This window comes from Lutjanus erythropterus, chromosome 21, assembly GCF_056507025.1.
Source record: "Lutjanus erythropterus isolate fLutEry1 chromosome 21, fLutEry1.hap2, whole genome shotgun sequence".
Classification (NCBI taxonomy): domain Eukaryota; kingdom Metazoa; phylum Chordata; class Actinopteri; order Lutjaniformes; family Lutjanidae; genus Lutjanus; species Lutjanus erythropterus.
Window position 1 is genome coordinate 28403844 of NC_139337.1, and position 21400 is coordinate 28425243.

The 21400-nt window shown below is 39.5% G+C and overlaps 1 protein-coding gene and 1 long non-coding RNA gene across 2 annotated transcripts in view; one reads left to right on the forward strand and one right to left on the reverse strand.

Annotated features, from left to right (window-relative positions):
• LOC146307793 (uncharacterized) overlaps positions 1-18810 on the forward strand; it is a 211671-nt gene extending 192861 nt beyond the window's left edge. The window contains exon 3 of the long non-coding RNA XR_014772756.1: positions 18485-18810. This is a non-coding gene — a long non-coding RNA (uncharacterized LOC146307793). The remainder of the gene's footprint in view (positions 1-18484) is intronic.
• LOC146307794 (cadherin-10-like) overlaps positions 9548-21400 on the reverse strand; it is a 33235-nt gene continuing 21382 nt past the window's right edge. Inside the window, exons 5-12 of the mRNA XM_084747589.1 lie at positions 21192-21359; positions 20869-21050; positions 18968-19221; positions 17791-17927; positions 17552-17673; positions 15866-15974; positions 14612-14863; positions 9548-10209 (exon numbers count right to left, since the gene is read on the reverse strand). Of these exons, the coding sequence (XP_084603715.1) occupies positions 9719-10209; positions 14612-14863; positions 15866-15974; positions 17552-17673; positions 17791-17927; positions 18968-19221; positions 20869-21050; positions 21192-21359 (1715 nt within the window). The 3' untranslated portion in view covers positions 9548-9718. The remainder of the gene's footprint in view (positions 10210-14611; positions 14864-15865; positions 15975-17551; positions 17674-17790; positions 17928-18967; positions 19222-20868; positions 21051-21191; positions 21360-21400) is intronic.

Here is a 21400-nt window from a genome sequence, read left to right on the forward strand (position 1 = left end):
TGTAATACTGTGTAATTTACTTATTTACCTGTTATAACTGTCCAATTAAATGAATACTATAATTTCCTAACTATCTAGAGCTGCATGTTAAGCAGATAGAACTGCTGTATGTCAAGTTTTTAGTCAAATATATATATATATATATATATATATATATATATATATATATATATATATATACTTTTTTTTCATTCTACAGAAACATTTGTTTAATTATAAAATAAAGATAAACTGACACTGATAATTAAGAATGAAAGTATTGCAGCATCTACATGCTGTGGTTTTAGGTTTCCAGGAGATGGAGCCAAATACTAGTAAAAGAAATCCTCTCTTGCAGTGGGAAGGTACTATAATTTAAAAACACACCATGGCACAACATGTTGGAGGTAGGCAGTTTACAAGGTACAAAATTCAACCTATCTTGTAACTGTATAGAACATATATTCTGTGATCTATACCGCATTAATATGTATTTTTCAATATGAAAATTACACCAAGTCTTCTGTAAACGTGCATCTCTACGCACAAGTACAATCAGCCCTCAAACCGAGCTTTAATGGATTATCGCAGGCCCTGCTGACAGACGGGCAGAAGGCAGGCCCATGTGCACCTGCAGCATGTGAAAACTGACAGAATCGCATTCCATTGGCAGCAAAAGAAGTGGCATTATGCCTCATCTCAGGTGCTGCGTATGTGTTCCTGTGTGTGTACACTCACCCCAACAAAGATAGCATTCACTATTTCTGAACAGCAATTACATTTCCCCTAAGAAAATTATCCAGATGGGTTTGAAATATGCAACAATTTGTTTGGTCATTAAGATGCCTATTCAGAACTGCTTTTGCTTGTAATTATAACAAACTAGGCAGTATGCCATGCCACTGATGCATTCCCTTTGTGCTCAGAAGTAATTTTCTTTTCCTAAGGGAAAAAAGCTGCCTTGTGTTTTTTTAATGTTCAACCCACGTCCATAACTACTCGCCAGTAGAGCAGTGAAATCGCTTTAAACGTGGAAGAGTGGCTCCAAGATTGCAACTGCCACTGAAAAAAAAATGGTTGGAGCAGGATTTTTGTAATGAAATTCCATGTGAAGTTCTGATTGTTATAATCAGGTAAAGTAAAATCCTTTTGTGAAAAGTGAATTGTCTTTTAGAAAAGGGATGGTTGAAATTGCTACTATCACAAGAAATGATGAGGATGCTGCTTTTAAATTGTCCTCTAAAGGATTGAAATTCACTTAGTGTCTTGTGCCTTCAATGAGATCTTGTCCCCTTTTCAGTAGTACACATATTAAGTATTACAAATTTGTTCTAAGCCTTTGTTCTACGAAATACTGCTCAAGAAATGCTTGGTTAAACTACATGTTTTTACATGATCTACAATTTAATCATGAGCTAATATTTACGTGAACATTTACACAAGTAGAGTCAAATGTAAATATGGTGATGTTTTGTTTTTGAGTGTTGCAGTGTTGTTGGTCACCTTTTAGTTAATCTCTGGATATAGATACAAGCATATGAATACAGAATCTGTATGAAAAGTACAAGATTTTATTATTAGAAGCATTCTGGTGTCCGTTTGTAGTCTGAGTACTATGAACCAATCATGGTTAAGCGGGCTTTGGTTGCTGCAGGTAAACAGTCCATGTGGACAGCAAAAGAGTAGCAACGCATTGCCTGAAATGCAACCATTGATATGCAGATGTCTGTTAACAGAGATTAGAAAAGAAAAAGAACAACAGACAACAAGAAAGTCTTGGCCTGGGTATTTTTAATCTGGTTGTCCTGTGGCTACTAGAAGCGCAGAAACACTAGTTGTTGCCTCCACAGGCTAAATCGATATCAGATGATTTCGATTTTGATGTTTCCCAAGATTTTCTTTTGCTTTCAGTTCCATTTTTGAGTGTTCTGCAATGTGTATGGTTACCTTATAGTTTCTGTTTTTAATTCTTGTCATTAGTTTTAGAAATCAGTTTGTCATCAGGTGCAGTGTCAGGAACTGACATGCCCATCCTCTGTCTGCATGCCTCCATGTCAACGACATCCATGGTTGGGGGCATTATATTTGCAGGTTGTACGCGCATACAAACATTTTGTTGTTTTTTTTGTTCTCATGCACATTATATGTTTCAGGAGGTAATTTCTTGAATTGTGTTACAAATATCCACTTGCACTCAAGGATGAAGTGACCTGACAGAATGTGGTGGTCTAAGGTCAAGGGTCAAGGTCACTGTGACCTCACAAAACACGTCAGCTGGCCGTAACTCAAGACTTGAACTTCATAACACCTGAAGCGCAGAAAGATCAGTCCTCTGTAAAAAAAAAAATAAAAATAGTCTCTGAGTGAAGAGTGAAAAATACACTTAATACCTGTTATTAAATTGCTTCAAAGTCTTCACCACTTGCAGTGTCTGAGTTTGGACAGACAGACATAAACTGGAACTTAACCAGTTGGCGGAGGCAGACTGCTGCGAGGTGGTAACTCTAGTATTAATCACCACAGCATTTATAATCCCAGTCAGTGTAGCTTGATCTGTGAAACCTGCTAGTTAAGAGTGATTTGGCACCAAGGAAGTCACTGGGTGTCATGTAGCCTATTATTTGTTTATATTCTTATTGTTCGCTGTCTGAAAAGGACAAGTCTCGTTACAGAAGGTGCACGAGACAAAGCGTGTGTCACCACATGTCAAGACCCCGGGATTCAACTAAGCTTCACAGTCTTCTGTTCTCTTCACTGGCCGTCGCCCGGCCATGCTGTGACTTGTCTGGCTCACAAACATGTGACAATCTGTCCTAAGGTGTACAACCTGGCTAAAATTGGCTGGGCCGTGTCTAAACCAGACACAGCATAGTCAGACCAACAATGGCAAGGTTACAAGCTAAAGAACAGATGGATGGATGGATGGATGGTAAGTGATGAGAAAACAAGCAAAAATGACAAAGAAGAAAGTAACAGGATTAGAGATCCCTAATATTTTACTCCAAGGTTGAAACATCAACATCTATATATTTGTCTACCATAGCTGCAGGCTTCCAGTAGTAGTTTTAAATAACAATGCTCTTCATGATTTATTTTAAAGCAGATTTTATATTGCAACACATTTCTGAAGTCCACCGATATTGGCTCTTGGGGGTTTCAGTTTCTAAAGGTCAGTTAATGGAAAAATCAATTTTGCACTCAAGCTGTGCAGCTGAGGCTTTACAAGTACCCAAATGGACAGTTATGTAATCAATACGTGTTAAAAATAACGCCCTTTCAGTTACATTTTAGCCACATTAAGCTGATACGCAGACCACATAAGGAAACTGTGTATCTTGGGCATCTGCTGCTCGCTTGTAACTGGTTTTGGGGAAATGTTATGCTTGAAAGGACTATTTTAAATAGTCCAGGCAGCACAGGACAAGAAAAAAGCCTCAGGTGGCCCGCCAGTGCTGTCACATCTTGTCTGCATACCAATATTTCACCTGCATTATTGATTGCAGTACTTTGCATCTTTTAGTCTTTTCCAGCCACAATAGACCCATGTAAAACATTATTCATTATGAATCTTGACATGAGGTTTTTTTTCCTCGTGAGCCTGGCAGGGGGCACAAAAACATCTTAAAATGTCTTGAAGTCATGGCATCAACCTGCTGTTTGTAGTCTGTCTGTGATAATCTTACAGCAGCTGTGCACAAACCATCTGGAATAAAGCTTTTGCAAATTGGAGCTCAATTGCATCTCATGAATGTAACTTCTTTGCATTAGGAGAAACATTTCCTGTGAGTTGTTGATGTCACTCACAAGACGCAACCAACATACACAAAACAAATCAAAAACAGAAAAAGAAATTAAATCTGTTGAAAACTAGAAGAGTGCACTAAGTAGAGTGCAGATTAGCACCAGGCAACAGATGGTGAAGCACCTACTGCAATGCCATATGCAGCCAGCGACAATTCGTAAGAAGTCAGCTGTCAATGGTCGTATAAAACAGAGTAGTCAAAAAATAAAATTACTGCATCGCAGCTGTATGTCTCAGCCAACCTGTCAAGTTATACTTAGTTACATGAACTAGGTTCTCGATAAAAGGTATAATGTGTATTTTTCGGCAATGTGGAAGTAATTAACATTCATGATTTCAGTGTGGTGTCTTTACTTAAATTATTTTCACAGAGCAGTACAGAGGACTGATAGAGAGCTGAACATTTTGACGTAAAAATGAAGTTGAACTTCTTTTTTTTTATTTCTTTACCTCATTTTATCTTATTAGATATTTGTGTGTAATTTTGTCACAATTTGCATATGAATTTTGATGACTTATGATATATATGGGTTATGGGTCACCTTGACCTTTGACCACTAACATTTAATCAGATCATCCTTTAGTGCAAGTGGTTTGAAGAAATTCCCTCCAGGTGTTTTTGATATATCGCATTTATAAGAACGGGATGACCTGAAAACATAGTGCCTGTGGCCGCAGCTTTAGCCGGCGTGGAGCCATAAACAAGGTTATTCCTGTTTGTTGTGAATCACAGAGGTCCTTCAGCATACAGTCATGAAAGTGCACCAAAAAAAAAAATTGGGTAGATCGGTCCAGTAGTAATCGAGATTAGCTCCAGGCAAGATGAAGGTCCGTTGATCATGCACGCCTGGTGGGGATAATAACACAGTTAGTATGTTATTATGTACAACCTGTGCCTGACTGCAGTCACAGTCACATCCTGCAGCCTGTCCAGCAAATGAAAATATCAGCGGTTCTTCTTTTCTTTTATGGTTGCACTTGAACCAATAAAGCTCCAGTTTCCCAAAGTTGGTTTACCATCAGGAGTTATCTATCATGTATTATTCCATAAGACATGCAAATGGCTTTCTTACATCAAACGGGATATGATCTAGTTAAGCACTAATCATGCAGTCACATGTGAGTGGGGTTAGCGGAGAAAATGATCTCTCTCTGCCTAGAAAGCCAGCAGAGACCAGAAGAGAACAGAAGCCCTCGCACTGTGTTCCTGGGCTCACCACGGGTCACTGTGGTAAAAATAGTGGCAAGACATGAAACATAATGGGGATACACCATTAGTGAAATGATGGAATAATAATCACTTCTCGCTGGGCACATGTGTCCCTGCATAGCAGGTCAAATTCAGAACATTTCCTTTGATTCATCCCATTGGACGGAAAAACCAAATCATCTCATGACAAGCAAAATCATTTCACAGGAGTGTTTCAAAAATTTTCATCATCTGTGACTCTTGCTCTCATTTATGTAATGTAACATGGTACTTTTATTTGCATTTTACCTAATTTACATATAAATAATACATTTTTACTCCATACATGCAGGTTTCACTGATTTGTTCTAATTGGGGCTGCAAGTAACATTTATTTCCATTACTGATTAATCTGTTGATTATTTTCTTGATTGATTGATTAGTTGTTTGGCCCATAAAATGTCAGTAAATGGCAATAAATGTAGATCGCTGTTTTCAAAAGTCCTCGAGTGTCTTGTTTTGTCCACAACCCACAGATATTTAGTTTACTGTCAGGAGTAAGTCAGTCAGAAAATATTAACATTTGAGAAGCTGAAATCAGAGAATTTGGACATTTTTTATTAGGAAAAGACTCAGAACGATTAGGTGATTATCAGAATAGTTGCAGATCGTTTAATAATCAGTTGATTGTTGCAGCTCTAGTTCTAAAACAAAACTGTGTTTTGTACAAATTTTGACACATTGATTGCTTAATTTATTGTTCAATGAAGATGAATGACTCTACCGTATTCACAATTAAGTGAAATGTCTAACTACAATTTAATTGTGTTGGTGGGGACTTTAATCAACCCGCATGTGCTAAATCAACCAAAACAACACAAGTTTTGATTTTTCTTTTATAAGAAAAGGGTGTTTTGCCACCTCACAAACCAACTGGGTGCTCAACGATAGACCAAATGTGAGGAAATAAATAAATGCATAAACATTAACTGTCTTACTGGGACAATCTGCTCTTTATTCAGCCATTTTTTTTACAAAATGATACTCCTAAAACATCCTTTTTCAGGGTCATTAACTAGCTAGCTCTTAGATCATGAGACAACAACACATTGAAATGTTTCAGTAATCCCACTCACATCATCATTAGTAGCTGAAAGATGATTAATATGCAAAATTTCCCCTGTTTTTAGCTGGGAAGCTCTGTGGAATCTGTAAGCTGTGCTAGGCAGCCGAAAATAGGATAGTCGATCCTGTAGAATGTGTAGGTATGCTGCAGTTTGAACAGGGCTTGAACTGAAAAGACTCGGGGGGTTTTGCAAAATTAGGTTCAGCCTTTCCTGCTGGCTCACTTTTAGAATATCCATAACCATGCAGGTAGGCACTGCTCCCTCGTGTTGCAATGCACATGTGATATAATAAAATCTTGGAGGTTTTTACACCTACAGTTTCTTCACCTTTACAGTATTTCTACACCTTTACAATGCAATGCAATTCAACCCTGCAAAAAAGAGAAAATTCTTTGTGAATCTTGTAATATGTAAACAATGTCAGAGAGGTATTGATTGAACTAAAATCTCTGCCTTGTTGTTAGCAGAGTTTTAAATGGTTTCAGCCGTCTCAGTTCCTCTTTATTCAGCAACACTGTAGTATTACTGTTAAGTCTTTTGTGAAGTGAGCTCAGAAATCTTCCTTTCTGCTATTCTGTTTTTAGTGATACCAATCATGGCACAATAACAAGTCAAACAGCGAAACTAAAAGCTTGCACGGACTCTGCAAATAAAATCATTACACCAAATCCCGACTGAGTAGACATGCAGACGTTTAACAACTGAAGAACAAGTTAACTTTACAGTTAATTCCTCTGGGTATGGCACACATGTTGGAAGTACTTCAGGTACCATACATCAAACAATGGGACAGCACCTACATGCGAAGCGCTGCAAGATTGAGCCGGCAGCTGTTACGATTTGAAATCTAGTGAAGCGACAAGAGAAGGGCATTGATTTGAGGTATTGTCAACTGCACAGCTGCCCACTAATCAGCAAGTACTGTGTTGAGTAACGGAACATTTGCAGATGAGTGTGTAATTAAACCACATGGAGTTTGGTATACCATAAGTTGGACATATGATTTTCTCCCGTTTCAGGGCTTTTTAATTATTTTATATTGGATCAGTGCATGGACTAACATAATCCCCAATGCAGCATTTAAGGTTATATCGAGGCATTTCCAATACTGGTATTACACTAACATTACAAAATGTTCAGTCAACACTGTACCCTTGTCAATAATTGTTGCTCTTTAAGTGTCATTTCTTTGGTATAGCAAATGACATCAAACAAGCAACCCTTTTCTTTTAAAGGTAGTAGTATTTTTGAGAAGTGCTTTTAAATGCAGAACAATAGTTGATTGTTGAATCCTGTCCCCAGGATGCCAAATACAGATATTTTGGGTTGGTAAAGCATCCCAGGGAATGCAAAACAGCCACCACTACACATTTCTATACCTATAAAGAACACAACTAAATATTATTATTCTTAACTTCATTCAGAATCAAGACGAGATGTAGAGGACAATGCAACATGTCCTGGACATTCAGGGTTTGTAGAAGTTAAGATTTATCTGTATATAGAGCACACAAGCATACAGACTGTAATGTAGTATCACATAAATTACTTTCTGCTTTCCACCACTGTACATGATATTTGTCTCACAAAAACCCAACCCGGCACCTCTTACAACTTCGCTGAAGTCAGACAGCTTGTCAAATTTAGGACCAGCATAGTTGTGCTAACAAGATGGGTGGATTTTCAGATTTATTTCTGTGGTCTGTTTGCAAGGAAGATTTTACCCAATGCTGTTACAAAAATCTGCATCAAGTACACTGACCTGGGCCCAATATACTTTATATTTAGTCTCAATGAATCTCAAAATTACCTCTATTATCACATTGCTTACAGGCAGTTGTATAAAAATTTTAATGAACTACTTCTGTATTGGTCTTTACAGTGGGTGGAAAAGTATTCCCAATGTGCAAACTGCAAACATTTTGGATCCATTCTTTACGTAAGTGTGTAGGTCCTAAACTAAAGCTCAGTAACCACAAAAGCAGGCAATGGACTGGAAATATAGCTTCTTCTTCTTCTTTTTTTTAAACATCATTTTATTAAGAAAATAAGTATAAAAATATAAATATAAAACAATATGACTCAGCATTCAAACAGCATGAATTCAGTGTATGACAGTTTTCCTACAACATACACTTTCCATTACATATTACACCTATATGATGAAATGAATTCACAGTTTGACAAATAAACTGCACCAACCACTCACATGAACATTGCTTGTCAAACAAAGATAGCAAATAGTATATAGGATGTCCATCATTTAAAAACACTTTGTACATTTAGAGTATTTAATGGAGGTGGCTGGAAAAACCACATGACTCCTTCCCTTCCCTTCCCTGCCCCACCCACACCCGGTCCAGTGCCATTAAACATTGATAGTATACAATACTACTATCTCTCAGGTCAATTACAAAACACATTGTCCACACCATTGTTCACAAAAAATCCTAAAATTCAAAGGCATCTTTACTGATTATGACCAAAAACGGTAAAACTTTTTAGAATTATACTGTGTCTCCATTAATGAGAAAATTCAACTCAGTTCAAGTCTTGATTTCCACGTCAGCATCCGCAAGAGGATTGCGGCAATTTTAGTTGGAGTGCGTGTGTGTTTGTGTGCTCACGCATGTGTATGAGAATCAAATAGACTACTAGTTAACTAGCCAGCTAGCTAGCAAACTAGACAGATAAACAGATAGATAGCTTGATAGATAGGTAGACAGACAGTCAACTAGCTGACCAGCTAACTAACTAGACTAATAGAGAGACAAAGTCACGCCCCCATTGACCACCATGGGACCTTTGGAAACAAATATGAACAGCAGTCACTGGTGGTTGACACAAAACCTTTTGATCCTGTTTGAATTGTCATTAATCAAACATATGTTGTTTGTTAAATTAAAAGATAATAAAACAAGTCAAGAAAGTCGCTGTTTGTCATAAAACCATATTTAGAAAACACATGTAGCGGTCGGTTAAGTGACGTCATGACTTTCCTCCTCCAAAAGCTAACGTAAGCCGTTGAAGCTGCGATGACAGCGCCTGCCAGGACGCAGTCACACAACAACGGGTCGGAGCGATGTCGGTGTTGGTGACCTATTTTGGGCTGGGTGTCGGTACTCTGAAATAACCCAGCGCTGTGTAGCATCAAAACTTTTCCAGTCAAATTATGCCTTATTTCTTCAGTTTAATGCAGCATTTGATTGTCCTCCTACTGAAGCTACATACAGTCTGTGGTGTGCTGAAATAGTGCGGTATATCTAAATACTAAAATGTTCAAAAGTAAGGAAGTAAAGAAAAAGGTCTAAAATGAAGTTCTCTATTTTTCTGGGTATCACTTTAAGGGTACTGGTATTGTCATTTTTTTAATCAATATCCAACCTCACAGATGATGATATGTACAAACATATGTGTAATTCAAGGCACAATTCAAATGGGATCAAAACTTATTTATTATTTGCCTTTCACCATAAACTGCCTTTTATATTTCTTTTCCAAAGTAAGATCTAGACCAGAGGGGGCATGATGTCACCTCTCTATAGCTGTCTGGCTAGCTAGCTAGATAAACAGACAGAGAAAAAATGGGCTTGAAAAAAAGAGAGACTGCGATGGCTCTGTCTAGGTCTCTCTGTCAGGGCTCTTCCCTATGTACATCTCTGCCAGCTTTTTGAATTGTGGTCCCCAGTTGCTGAGGTAATCGTAGTCATGGTCCCCCTCAGTGGCAGCCGACTCCAGCGAACTGAGGGATTCTGCCAGTGACCCACTGCCCTCGTAAGCGTACGTGGCCAGGGAGTCATAGGGGGGCGCTGTGGGATCTGAGTCGTTCTCTTGAAGCCTCCCATTAATGAAGTCTCTGACGTCCGTGTTATCCTTTATAGGTGATGTCCTCCGAAAGGGAAACAGCATTTCGGGTATGATGTCCCTGCGTAGCTTGTTAGCATCCATCACCTCTGGGTTGCGCAGCGTGCCAATATCAAAGGCCTGAGTGTCCTCCTCTCCACCCCCTTCATCGTTGTAGCTGACAACGTTGTCTCTGACATCCTCTTTGGAGATGATCAGAGGCTCCTTCTTCCTCTGTCTCCTCAGGGCAGCAAACAGCACCACGATCACTACACAAAAACAGTGGGGAAACACAGAGAGAGAAAGCTCAGCATAAGATGTGTGCCTCCTAACATGTGTCATGCATTAAAGAGCACAGGGGAGTGAAAGCACAGAGGGGAGACACATTTGCTACCAGTGATAAATCCCCAACACTGCCTCAGGCATTCACCTCCTATTATTAAAGATTCAGTGAAAAAGCTTTCTCTTTCTTTTTCCCTTGAACGGCACATTCACTGTATAAAATGCATGGTGGTTGGAGAATCCTTTTTTTTCCTCTCTCCAGCACACAGCCTCATATCTCATCTCCTTCATTCTTTTTCAGTGGTAAAAGACAATCGGAGATTGCAGAGTGAGCATGTTTCCAGAGAGTGGCACTGTGTGGTAGCAAGTTTTTAAATAAACCCATAAAATAGGAAGCAATCTCTCATTTCGGATAAATTCTGCTTCACCTGTGCTCCTCTCCTTATCCTTCCTTTCCCTTTTTGTCCTATCAGCAGGTACTGTAGTTGTCTACTTGCCTCCCACCTGGGTGTTAATTACAATGCCTTCAGCATCGGTAGGATGGGGGTGGAGGTGGCTGTTTATGAGGGTTCTTTGCGAACATTTGTGACTGACCAGTGCCATGTTTTCAGACAGTGCGGAGGGCTGAAATGAAGAAGACCAGATAGGGCGAGCCGTTCCAGCTCAGCGCCTGCCTGTCGGAGTCAAGCAGAGGTGAATGAGACAGTCTGTCAGGGGGGTTGAAGCGCGAAAAGTGTCAGATAATGAGCAGATGTCATGATATTTTGCTCAAGAGGAGAGCATGGAGTTTAACCTTCAGTGCACTCGATATGTGAGAGAAGATCTGCCCACCACCAGACGCTGAATTTTAAATTTAGAGTTAAAACAAGCAGATGGGAGAAAAGCTGGTCAATACTATTTGCACTACTGCTAGTTTAGTCCGGGTGCAGATCAAAAAACTCCAAATCAAGAGATCGTGACAAGAAGAAGTGGATTCAAGCAACTCATGGAGAGGTTAAGAGGCTCGTATATGGGGCGGTTCTTGAGTGTGCATACAGGGATTTATGAGAACAGTTTTGTTGACTTTTTTAATTGAATTGCCCCACGTTCTACATTCAGAATGTCTAGTGAGTCAAAAATACTCCTCACTATGCTTGGCCAAGCATGGTGAGGTTCAATGACAGTTGAAACCCATTACTTATTGATACGCCCTTGACCATAAGCACTAAGTATTTCTGCTTTTTGCTGGGTAAAATGATAGGCACCGTTGCTGTTGTGCCCGGTATGCTGTTACATACCGCATTAGATCACGAGGAGGACTGAAGTGGTGCTTTAGGATGTCAGGAAGTAACATGCGACCTACTTTACCAGAGAAATACACAGACCATTTTGTTAAGTGGATTTATTTGCTAATGAATGGAGCTTAGAACCACAGTCAGTTCTATTTTCTGAGAGGGAACTGACACTTATAACAGAATATGCAAAGCAACCTGTCTTTAAATGGACGCACTTTAATTATCGCTTACACAACAAAACCACCTGTAGCACTTTGCAGCAGGCCATATATTATCCATGACAGGATTTCTAAAGATTTCTACCATGTCCTTGATGGTGCTGGGTTGACATACCAGCAGTGCCGGCCATTTGTTAAAATGCCTTAGGACCTAATCAGACAGAGCACAGTTTTTACAGTGAGATTTTCTATAGGCAGTAAGTGATTTGCATGCTGCTAATGAATCTGGGTGCCTTGCATGTTTCAGATGTGCTTTAGAGTGCCTGACATTTTTGCAAGAGTGCTCTGAATGCTTTGAGTTGAAAAAAAAAAAAAAAATCTCGGAGCAGAAAAGATCCCAGCACCATTTGTGTTTTTCCTCTGTTGTCCGATCAGATGAAAAGAGTCGGGCTTTATGTGATGGTGACAACAAAGTTGGAGGACAATCTAGTAGTGGCTGTTTCTGGATACCCAGAGCTCTATTTGGTTTTTAGCAGCCATAGTTACCATGATTTGACCCTGACAAGCCTGTCAGGGTTACCATGACTGTGACAATGATTTTTTTCAAACTTATTCAAGTAGTTTGAGTGCTCATATGAGTCATTTTTATGGTCATATGGGTGGTTTTGAAAGGAAGGCACTGACAAAACTGACTTTGCCCTTTCTTAGGTATGAGGTTATCGCAATGAAATATGAGCACCTAACATTACAGAGCCAGTCACAGTCCTCAGTTTTTTGTAGCTTATTATCAAGCATTTATTGCACAGCCATCCATGTAAAGCAGACTGCATCATTCCAGTGTATTATTTCTAATATTATCTAAGACAACACATTTTATGGGAAGCATCTCCCTGAATAAACAATTGTTAGTAATTATTGTCACCATTATGCTTGCAATACATTAAGATGCTAAGCTTTCAGCCAGATTGGGGACTGCTGGCAAAAAATGCATATTTTCAGCAACATTTTATTGATTGCAGTGAACTGGCACTTTAAGCTCTCAATCCATGTTCCATTTGTAATGATAGACCTTTTTATAGCAGAAATAGTCACTGTTTTTCCCCTTTTCATGTCGGCACTCAGTGGCACACACTTTAGCAAAAGCAACTCACTCGGGAACATGGAGTTGGCTTTCGCACCCTGAATTGGCTACAGCATGGAGCATATGAAAGTACGGCCTGCCTGAGTGCTGATCTTGCATATTTTTTTGTTTGTCATGTGTCCACACAATGAATAAAAACACAAACAAAACAAAAAAGTATAGTAGTAAGCATCCAAACTGGGTTATGTTAATTATATTTTTAGAATCTAAATCTGAATCGGCTTTACTGGCCAAGGATGTGCACACATGCAAGGAATCTGACTTAGTTTTTCATTGTTCTCAATGCACTTACAAGAACAAGAGCAACAAATCTGAACACATGCATATAGGGTTCTTGTTTTTTTTAATTACGATTCAGATAGAAACCTTACAAAGTCAGCTGGAGTTTTCAACCAACTCAAGAAACCAACATTAACTACCTACTTAGGCTGATACAGTTCAGTAACATTTCAGCCAGCAGAATCAATGGTTGCTGGATAGAGATGAGATGCGTGCTTTCGTAAAATGATTTGTGAAATCATCGACCCATTGGGCTCCATCTTCTCAAGTTGCGCACAGCACAGTGCAGCTGTCATTGCTGTTTTCTGACAGATGCAGTTGTCATTTTCACGCCCAGTGCCCGCGCTGTGCAGGCCGAAAATGTTCTTGTGCTCATAGTTTCACCCATGGGGCATTGTTGGTGCATTGTTATCTTGAGGCAGCAGAAAGTGATTGCACCATTGACCAACAAAAACCTGGTCTAATGTCAATGGCGCAGTATTTTCCTGCCAACTAAAGGGCCCATTATTCAGATGGACCTGCATAGCAGGGCTCACAATGGGTGTAGCCTCTGCTTTGAGAACACTGCAGTTAATCCAGCGGTTATAGAAATTAACCTTCCGATAGAGAAATAGGGTGAGGCGTTGGCTCATAAGAGAGACCCTGTCCGCATTTACACATGAGGCACAGCAGCTGTAAATTAAGTGAGTGTTTAAATCCAGTGATTGTTTAAAGCAGCTGTATAAATCCTGACTTTTATCAGAGATGCCTAAAAAAAATTTTTTTTCCGTGTCATCTGGTGAGTTTCCTCTGTCCTGTCAAGTTTACAACCACAGTTTTTAGTTTTGCTGCTTAACTTTTAACAATATTCGGCACAGAGACGTTACAGCGTGCATGGAAGTATTTAAAATGATTGAAAGCAGACTCTCAATCGTAAAGTTATGCATTAAATGATATTGAGCAGTGCAAGCTTGCCAGGTGGCACTATGTGCTTTCAGTAATTAATGTAGTAATGTTTCCATGAACACAATTACGTCACAGCACTCATGTATTAATGCGCACAGGCAGATGCTCCTATTTCACCCACCTGCAATCGACCTGCTATTAATCCTAATGTTTAACGTTCTTTTAATGACTTGACTTAATGACCAAATGCTGTAGATCATCTAAATAGTGGCCATTGTTTCAAGAAGAACTACAAATGTACAAAATCTGTCACTGTTACCACTGTAAACTGCATTTGTGTTATGCCAGAATAGAAAGATTAACAGGCATAGCAACAGTAACTAAGGAGGGTGGTATTTAGCAAAGGGTCATTTGAGAGTCTAAGGACACAGTGTACAGTGCATTGCACAGATTTCAAAGCCATGTGAAGCCAATTATGATTTTTGATTACAGTCGATATAAATGCAATTGCCTTGACTTGAATAGAAGGGCCGAGTTGTCACTATGAGCTGAAATTGCAGCCATAGCCGAACAAAGACACAAACATCACAAAAATGACAAGAGGGTTCAAATACACATGGTCACACACATGCTCACACCCGAGGGGACTTACTGAGCAGAATGATGACACAGAGCAGTATGGCCACCAGAGCCCCAGTTGTGAGACCATCTGAGAAGGGCAGGACCTCGGGGTTGCACGACTGCATGTTTCCGCGGCTGTCACAGGCGCACACGCGCACGATCAGCGTGCTGGTGCTGCTCTGAATGGGGTAGTCATTGTCTGAGATCACCACGGGCAGGAAGTACATGCTCATTTCTCGTCGGCTGAAGCCTCCCCTCCGCGTCAGGATATTGGCAGTGTTATCTGTGGAAGGATGAAAAAGGGGCGAAGCTTGTCAGTGAGGAGATGTTTCACTTAGCTAAATGATCTCTATTTCCTTTTCTTTGTTTCCTGGGACAGACAGCTCGTAATAATTTTGCAGGGCCATTTAGAGTTACTGGCATCTTGGGTAAAGATGTCTACGTAGTAATTAAAACAAACACTAAGCATAAAATTAACAACCTGTGTTATTTACTCAATAACTATATTCTAAAAGAATAAACAGCTTAATTAGTAATTACATAATCCTAATTCTAAAAGGACAAAAGCATAGTGGTTAGACATAGCTACAGTTTCTTGCAAAACTAATTAAAGTCCAAAGTTTGGTTGTTAAAATTCGACTTAGAGTGGATATTCTAGCCTCAGTTTCCTGTGTCTGCTGCAGTCTTTTTATTTTGTCTTCTGCTATACACCCTTTGAGAGAGAGCTCTGGTGAGTATTTACTCAGAATCAATTCTCAAACTTGGACTAAGCATACACAAGCAGATACACTAGATGGAGGGAAAATGTACACATCCAGCATTTGAAGTCGTCCAAACTGTTACTGCAAGCTTGCTGAGCTACTTCTGCATTTCTATATTCCTAAAAAAAAAACAAGGGTAGTTTGGAAAAAAAACAATTTTAGCATTACCTCTATTTTCAAAAACAGATATTTTTTTATTTTGTGACAGAGTAACAAAAATCTGTCTGTAAGACAATGCAGGACAGATGTGGGATGACTGCCTGATAATGGCTCTTATGTAAAATATTTTTTTCCAAACAAGTCTAGACATTAAAGGCTTTTCAGGAAGTCAATCAAAAGACTGCAATCGCACAGTTGAAACAAACAATTTTTCTTTCTTTCAATTTCATTGTATATGTTCTGTTCCATTGTATGATCTCCTTTGTTGATTCAACCAAGACTAAAATCTTAAATCTTAAAATGTATTTTAACTGATAGACACATTTGGATTTATTAGGTGACAATATTAAAAAGGGATCTCTTACCTTCCCTGTCAACAATTGTGAAGTTCGGGTTGGTGGCACTTATACTAAATACAAACTTGTGTCCAACAAGGGGTTCATCTGTGTCAACAGCACTTATCGTCTGAATCAGCTGTGAAAAACAGAACAAAATATGAGAAAACACACGTGAGCATGTATTTCTTCTTAGTCAGGACATCTGATCACGTGATCTCAAACATATGACACAAAGCAAACGTTTTCCACTATAAGTTTGATTACATTTTAAACATTTTATACATTATAGTTTTTTTTCCTTGCAAGAAAAAAAAAACTGCACCTTGGAAGCTCAGAAATAACACTCACTGAGAATAAACTGAGGCCAATCAGACACAAAGTAGACTAATCTGCAATTAGCGAGGAGTGTTTGGATAATTAAAGGATTTGCTCTCGAAAACTAAAACTATAAACACATGTGGCTGGCTGTTCCCCAACACAGTATGCGCCATGCACATGGAGTGAGCGCTGTGGATACAGATACTCCCCCTGTAAATGTCACAAGGTGACTGGTGGATGACCTCAGCTAAACTGTCCCTGTTGTTCACTGCCAGCATACTGTATATTTGGCTCATTGCCCAAAAACACTAAAGACTGTTATCTAACAAAGTAAATGGTTCTCCTCAGACCAGCACCTCACAATAAGCACATGTGGTACCTGCCTCCAGGTTCTTTTAATTAAAGAGGATGTTTACATTAAAAGATGTGTAGTGACAAATCCCCTCTGGACTATAATCTGACTTTGGCTGAAAGTCACCAAAAGTCAGCTGCCATACCCTGTGCGCTCATTGTTAATGCACTTGCATGGTGTGCATTGACTCATGCAGCATCACTTGGCAGATACTTTACTGTGTCATTGCAATGTGATTAGCTGTGCATGAAATTATGACTTGGTTATAACTGTGTGCAGCAGTATGTCCATAAACCCTGAGTCACATTACAAGGCTTTAAATGAAACATTTGATAATTTAGCAACATGAGTAACAATTTAAGAAGATCTGTCAAAAAACATTTGTGCTACTGTGGCACAGCTTAAAGAAATTCATCTAAATCAGAGTTTGTCAACCTTTTCGAGAAAAAACATGACACATCATCTGGCTGAGACTGTTCAGGAAGTACTGTGTAAAACATGAAAGCTACCAAAACTCAAATTATATCAGTCGTGCCGGCACTTTAATGTAAAAACCATTCCCCAGTCTACAATATGGCCCTCATTTCCCATCATGCTTCCTGGACAAAGTAATTTGCTCATTTGCTTATTTTGTTTTCCAAAAGGTTTTAGTTGGCGTTTGTGTCTGTTCAGAACAGGTGGTTTGCTTTGGTAATTTCCATTTTTGTGCAGGTTTATGGTTTTAACTTTTATGAAGGTGGCTGCTTCATTCCTTGATGCCAACTTTACTTTACATATTTTTTGACTCCTAAGTTGAATGTCTTAAAGGGGTTGATGGCACTGAGAAGCTTCCTGGCTCTCTCATTCCGTGCTTTTATTTTATTTTGTTCTTCACAACCATCTGCTGACCCCCAGAAATTTCCTTGTGACCCCTCAGGGGGTCCTGACAACCAGGCTGAGAGCCCCTGATATAAATAAACCAGGACCCATCGCAAAATGATAACATTAGCCAAACATGTTCCTTCTTTCAATATGTCACACAAAAAACAGAGAATTCTAAGCACCTGTCCAGCTTTGACATTCTCACAGACAAATGTGTCGTAGGACATTGCAAACTCGGGGGCGTTGTCGTTGACGTCTAACACCTTGATGAACACGGGCACTCGAGTTGTCTGACGCGGGTTATCTGAAATAAACGGATTAAACAATCATGTCAATTTAAAATAACGGAATAAATCCCAATTGCAGAAGTCAGTAAAGGTCAGAAGATTGCAAATGTCAAGATAACTGAGACAACAATTACTTATTTCAGTGGCCACCACAGAGATGTTGTGCCATTTGGACATCTCTCTGTCCAGCGCCTTCAGTGTTGTGATGGTGCCATTCACAGAATCAATGTTGAACAGCCTCTCCAGATCTGTGTGCCGATCAATGGAGTATCTGAAAGAAGAACGTATACAGAGATTATTTTTAACACCAGTAAGAATGACATTCCTTGAACTGTGAATATACTACATCGCACATTATGTGTGAGTCTCTACAACATTTGCCTACAAAATATTGTAATATGGCTCATAAAATGAAGTGCAGTCATGATCCTTCCTGCTTGCACTGATCTGCTTTTAAAAGACAAACACACTACTACTTCCTCGACTTCTCTACTTCATAAAAATGTTTTACACAGTACATCACTTGTTGTTATATTCCATGCTCTCCATTGTCAAAAGATGATACATCTTTCCTTGTGCCTGCTCATTTGTCATAGTCAACTTTCATATTCCACTGAAATTTGAATATGCAACACAATACGCCATGTGGCATGTGTCGAGAGTGGCATATCTCTGTGTCAGAGACGGGCAGGCGCCATATGTGTGGAGTGGCGGCACTAAGCTGTGTGAATCGATACAGCAAATTAGGCTCTTTCACTTTGACTTTGTGCGGTGCCACAGAGGGCTTACATAATTCTGGGAAAAACAGTGTCTGTATTCACTTCACAGGGCCGCCGCCATCTTCCACCAGGGAAATGACCAGGAGGGAACCATGAATAATATCCTTTTCTCCCCCCCCCTCCAACCCGCTCCTCCACACTGACACATGGCTAGGCTGATGGATTAGATTTAGCCAAGTGGGCACATTTCCATCCTCTCACTAAAAAAAAAAAAAAAAAACTGATAAGAGGAGACTTTGCATTTCTACCATGTGTTGCTTGTTTTCTTATTGATTTTATACTGGCATAATTAAAGCTGAAACAATAAGTTTTAAAACAAATTACCACAATAAAGCCTCACACCATTTGGTTGATGAGGAAATCTTTACTTAACAAGTCACTGATTCATTTCAAAGTTTCCTCAATTGTGAGAAGTTAATTCCCAAGCAGGATGGATTTGTTGTGGAAAGGTGAGGATGGGATTTGGCACTTGGCTCTAACAGCCTGGCCCCGTTTAAGGTCGAAAGACTTCTCGCTGTGTCTTGTAGCATACTTGACTGGCTTGTTGTCAGCATCGGGGTCCCTGGCCGACACCACGCCGACGAAGCTGCCAGCAGCTGTGTCCTCATGCACCTCGATGATATAAGGGTTCCTGGTGAAAACCGGGGGCTCGTCCACATCCTCTACTGTTACCTTGACCGTGGCGTAGTCTTTGAATTGCAAACCATGGATGAACCTTGCGTCTAAGTAGGTGTTTTTCACCTCCACTCTGAACTCATAGTCCCTCTTACTCTCGTAATCCAGCGCCTGGAGATGAAAGAGCATCAGAAGTCAAGCTGTAGACTTTTCCATAAAAAACACTCCGCCTCCAGGATTTTGATAGGCAATTCATTCCATTTCATTTGTCTGCCTTTATCTCATTCATACTCTAAATTCTAAGTTACAAATCCAAGTGAGGAATACTGATCTGGGAGATCCTAGGGGAAAACTAAAAAGAGTGTCTAGCAAAAGACTGCTTTATATTATTCATTTCACAGGCTTAGGGTATCTGATTCTACACTCCAGTTCAAAAATAAATTCTGGCATATGTCTTTCTTACATGAACAAACGTTATCAGGGGGCCGTTTAATCTGAAACTGCACTATTCTGTCTTTCCAATGAAGTTAAATGTACATATTAAAGAGATAAAAAGACAGCTCAAAATTCTATTTAAATTAAAACGTACGCTAAAACTTCACAAGTTAAGAGAAACCGCTAAAGATGAACCTCTTCAACTCTGCTAAGATACCTGCGTCCTTGGCTGACATTACTGTCTTTCAGAGACTGTAGCATTCAGTTTTAGGGGGAAAAAAGTTGGGGCTTAATTTTGGTGAGAGAAAAAGTGGCACTGCCATTTTTAATGAGGTCCTTTGACCTCTCAGCTCAAGATACCTGAATGAAAAGGGGTTTTATGGGTAGCCACAAGTGCCCTCTTAACAGACATACATCCCACTTTATGCTAACCCCATGTGTTTTTGGGCATTTCTTAATTCTTTGCATGAAATACACATGCACTAGAAACAGACACCAAAGGCATTCAGAGTACAGCTTTCCTAGTTATTTTTACTATGAGGGGCTTTCTGAACAATTCCCAGAACAGACATGTTCACCATCCAATTTCTTAAGAATGCAATTCTTGTAGAAATCACCAGAATGTCAAAAGCATTTAATACAAAATCACTGCATGAATTTTTTTCTGTGGTGTCCTCAACGTTTTGGGATATACTAATGCGGCAATCTGGAGAGATTTTTTACAATTCTCAAGTGGCCAAATATGGTTCAATTTTGTACCAAATCCATGTAATAAATAGTTTCAACCCAAAACTTTCTGCAGCAACTGGTATACTTCCATCGTAATGCTCAAAACCCTTTAGCACTATAAACTTTCAAAATGTTAATAGGTACTAAACTAAGACAAGTTTTATTACAGATTTAGAAAAACCTGACACACAGTGCTGAACTGCATCTCTAAGTAATCTTCAGGTTCCTGGCTTTCAGATGATGTATACTGCTTTTATGAAGCATGTACTGTTAAAGAGGTTAAAGGATTAAACTTAGAGATTTTTCATTCAAAAAGGAGCATGTTTTACTTAAAAAAAAACACCCAAACATATATATCATACTGGCATAAAAATGAATCTTGCATTTTTCTATTCAGCTGGTTTTCTTGAAACACTTGAGCATTTCTGGAAGACAGGAAGGCTGTTCATTGCAGCTGTATGAAAACATGTCACTTGTCACATGAAGTGTTTTGTCTGATTGCACAGCCATTATCAATCAAGTAACAGTTACATAACCGCAAACAGCGGCTGTGTTTGATAACGGCTGCAGACTGCAAAGCATGACTCAGTAAAGTGCCTTCAAGAAGACTATAAAACCCTTAAAAGAAAAAGGAAATGAACAAAAATAAGTCACCTTTTTGATTATGATGACTCCCTCCTGTGTGGTTTGGTCAGTGATGATGTTGAATATGTCATGGCCACCAACGATACTGTACTCCATCTCAGCGTTACGCCCAACATCTGGATCATCGGCCTTAATACGGCCAACGGCACCTCCGATCTCTGTCGACTCCACAGCGGTCACACGAAAGGAATCTATAGAGGACAGTGAACGCAACAAATTTATCAAACTCGTTTGTGTGTTTGTTTGTGTCTTTTTCTCAGAGATTTGTAGCAGAAGCGCCTTCAAAAAGTCTATTACAAATCACTACAGTAGTGGGAGAAATGGCTTCTTACGGTTAGCAAAGCGTGGCGGACTGTCGTTCACATCGGAGAGTGTGATGCTGACTGTTGTGGTCCCTGAAAGCCCGCCCATCTGTCCGGCCATGTCTTTAGCCTGGATCACAACCTGGTAGTTTTCCTTCACTTCTCTGTCCATGCCGGGCAGGGCTGTCTTGATGGTGCCTGGGGAAAAAAAAAAAAACATTCTTTCTACCACTTTTGCC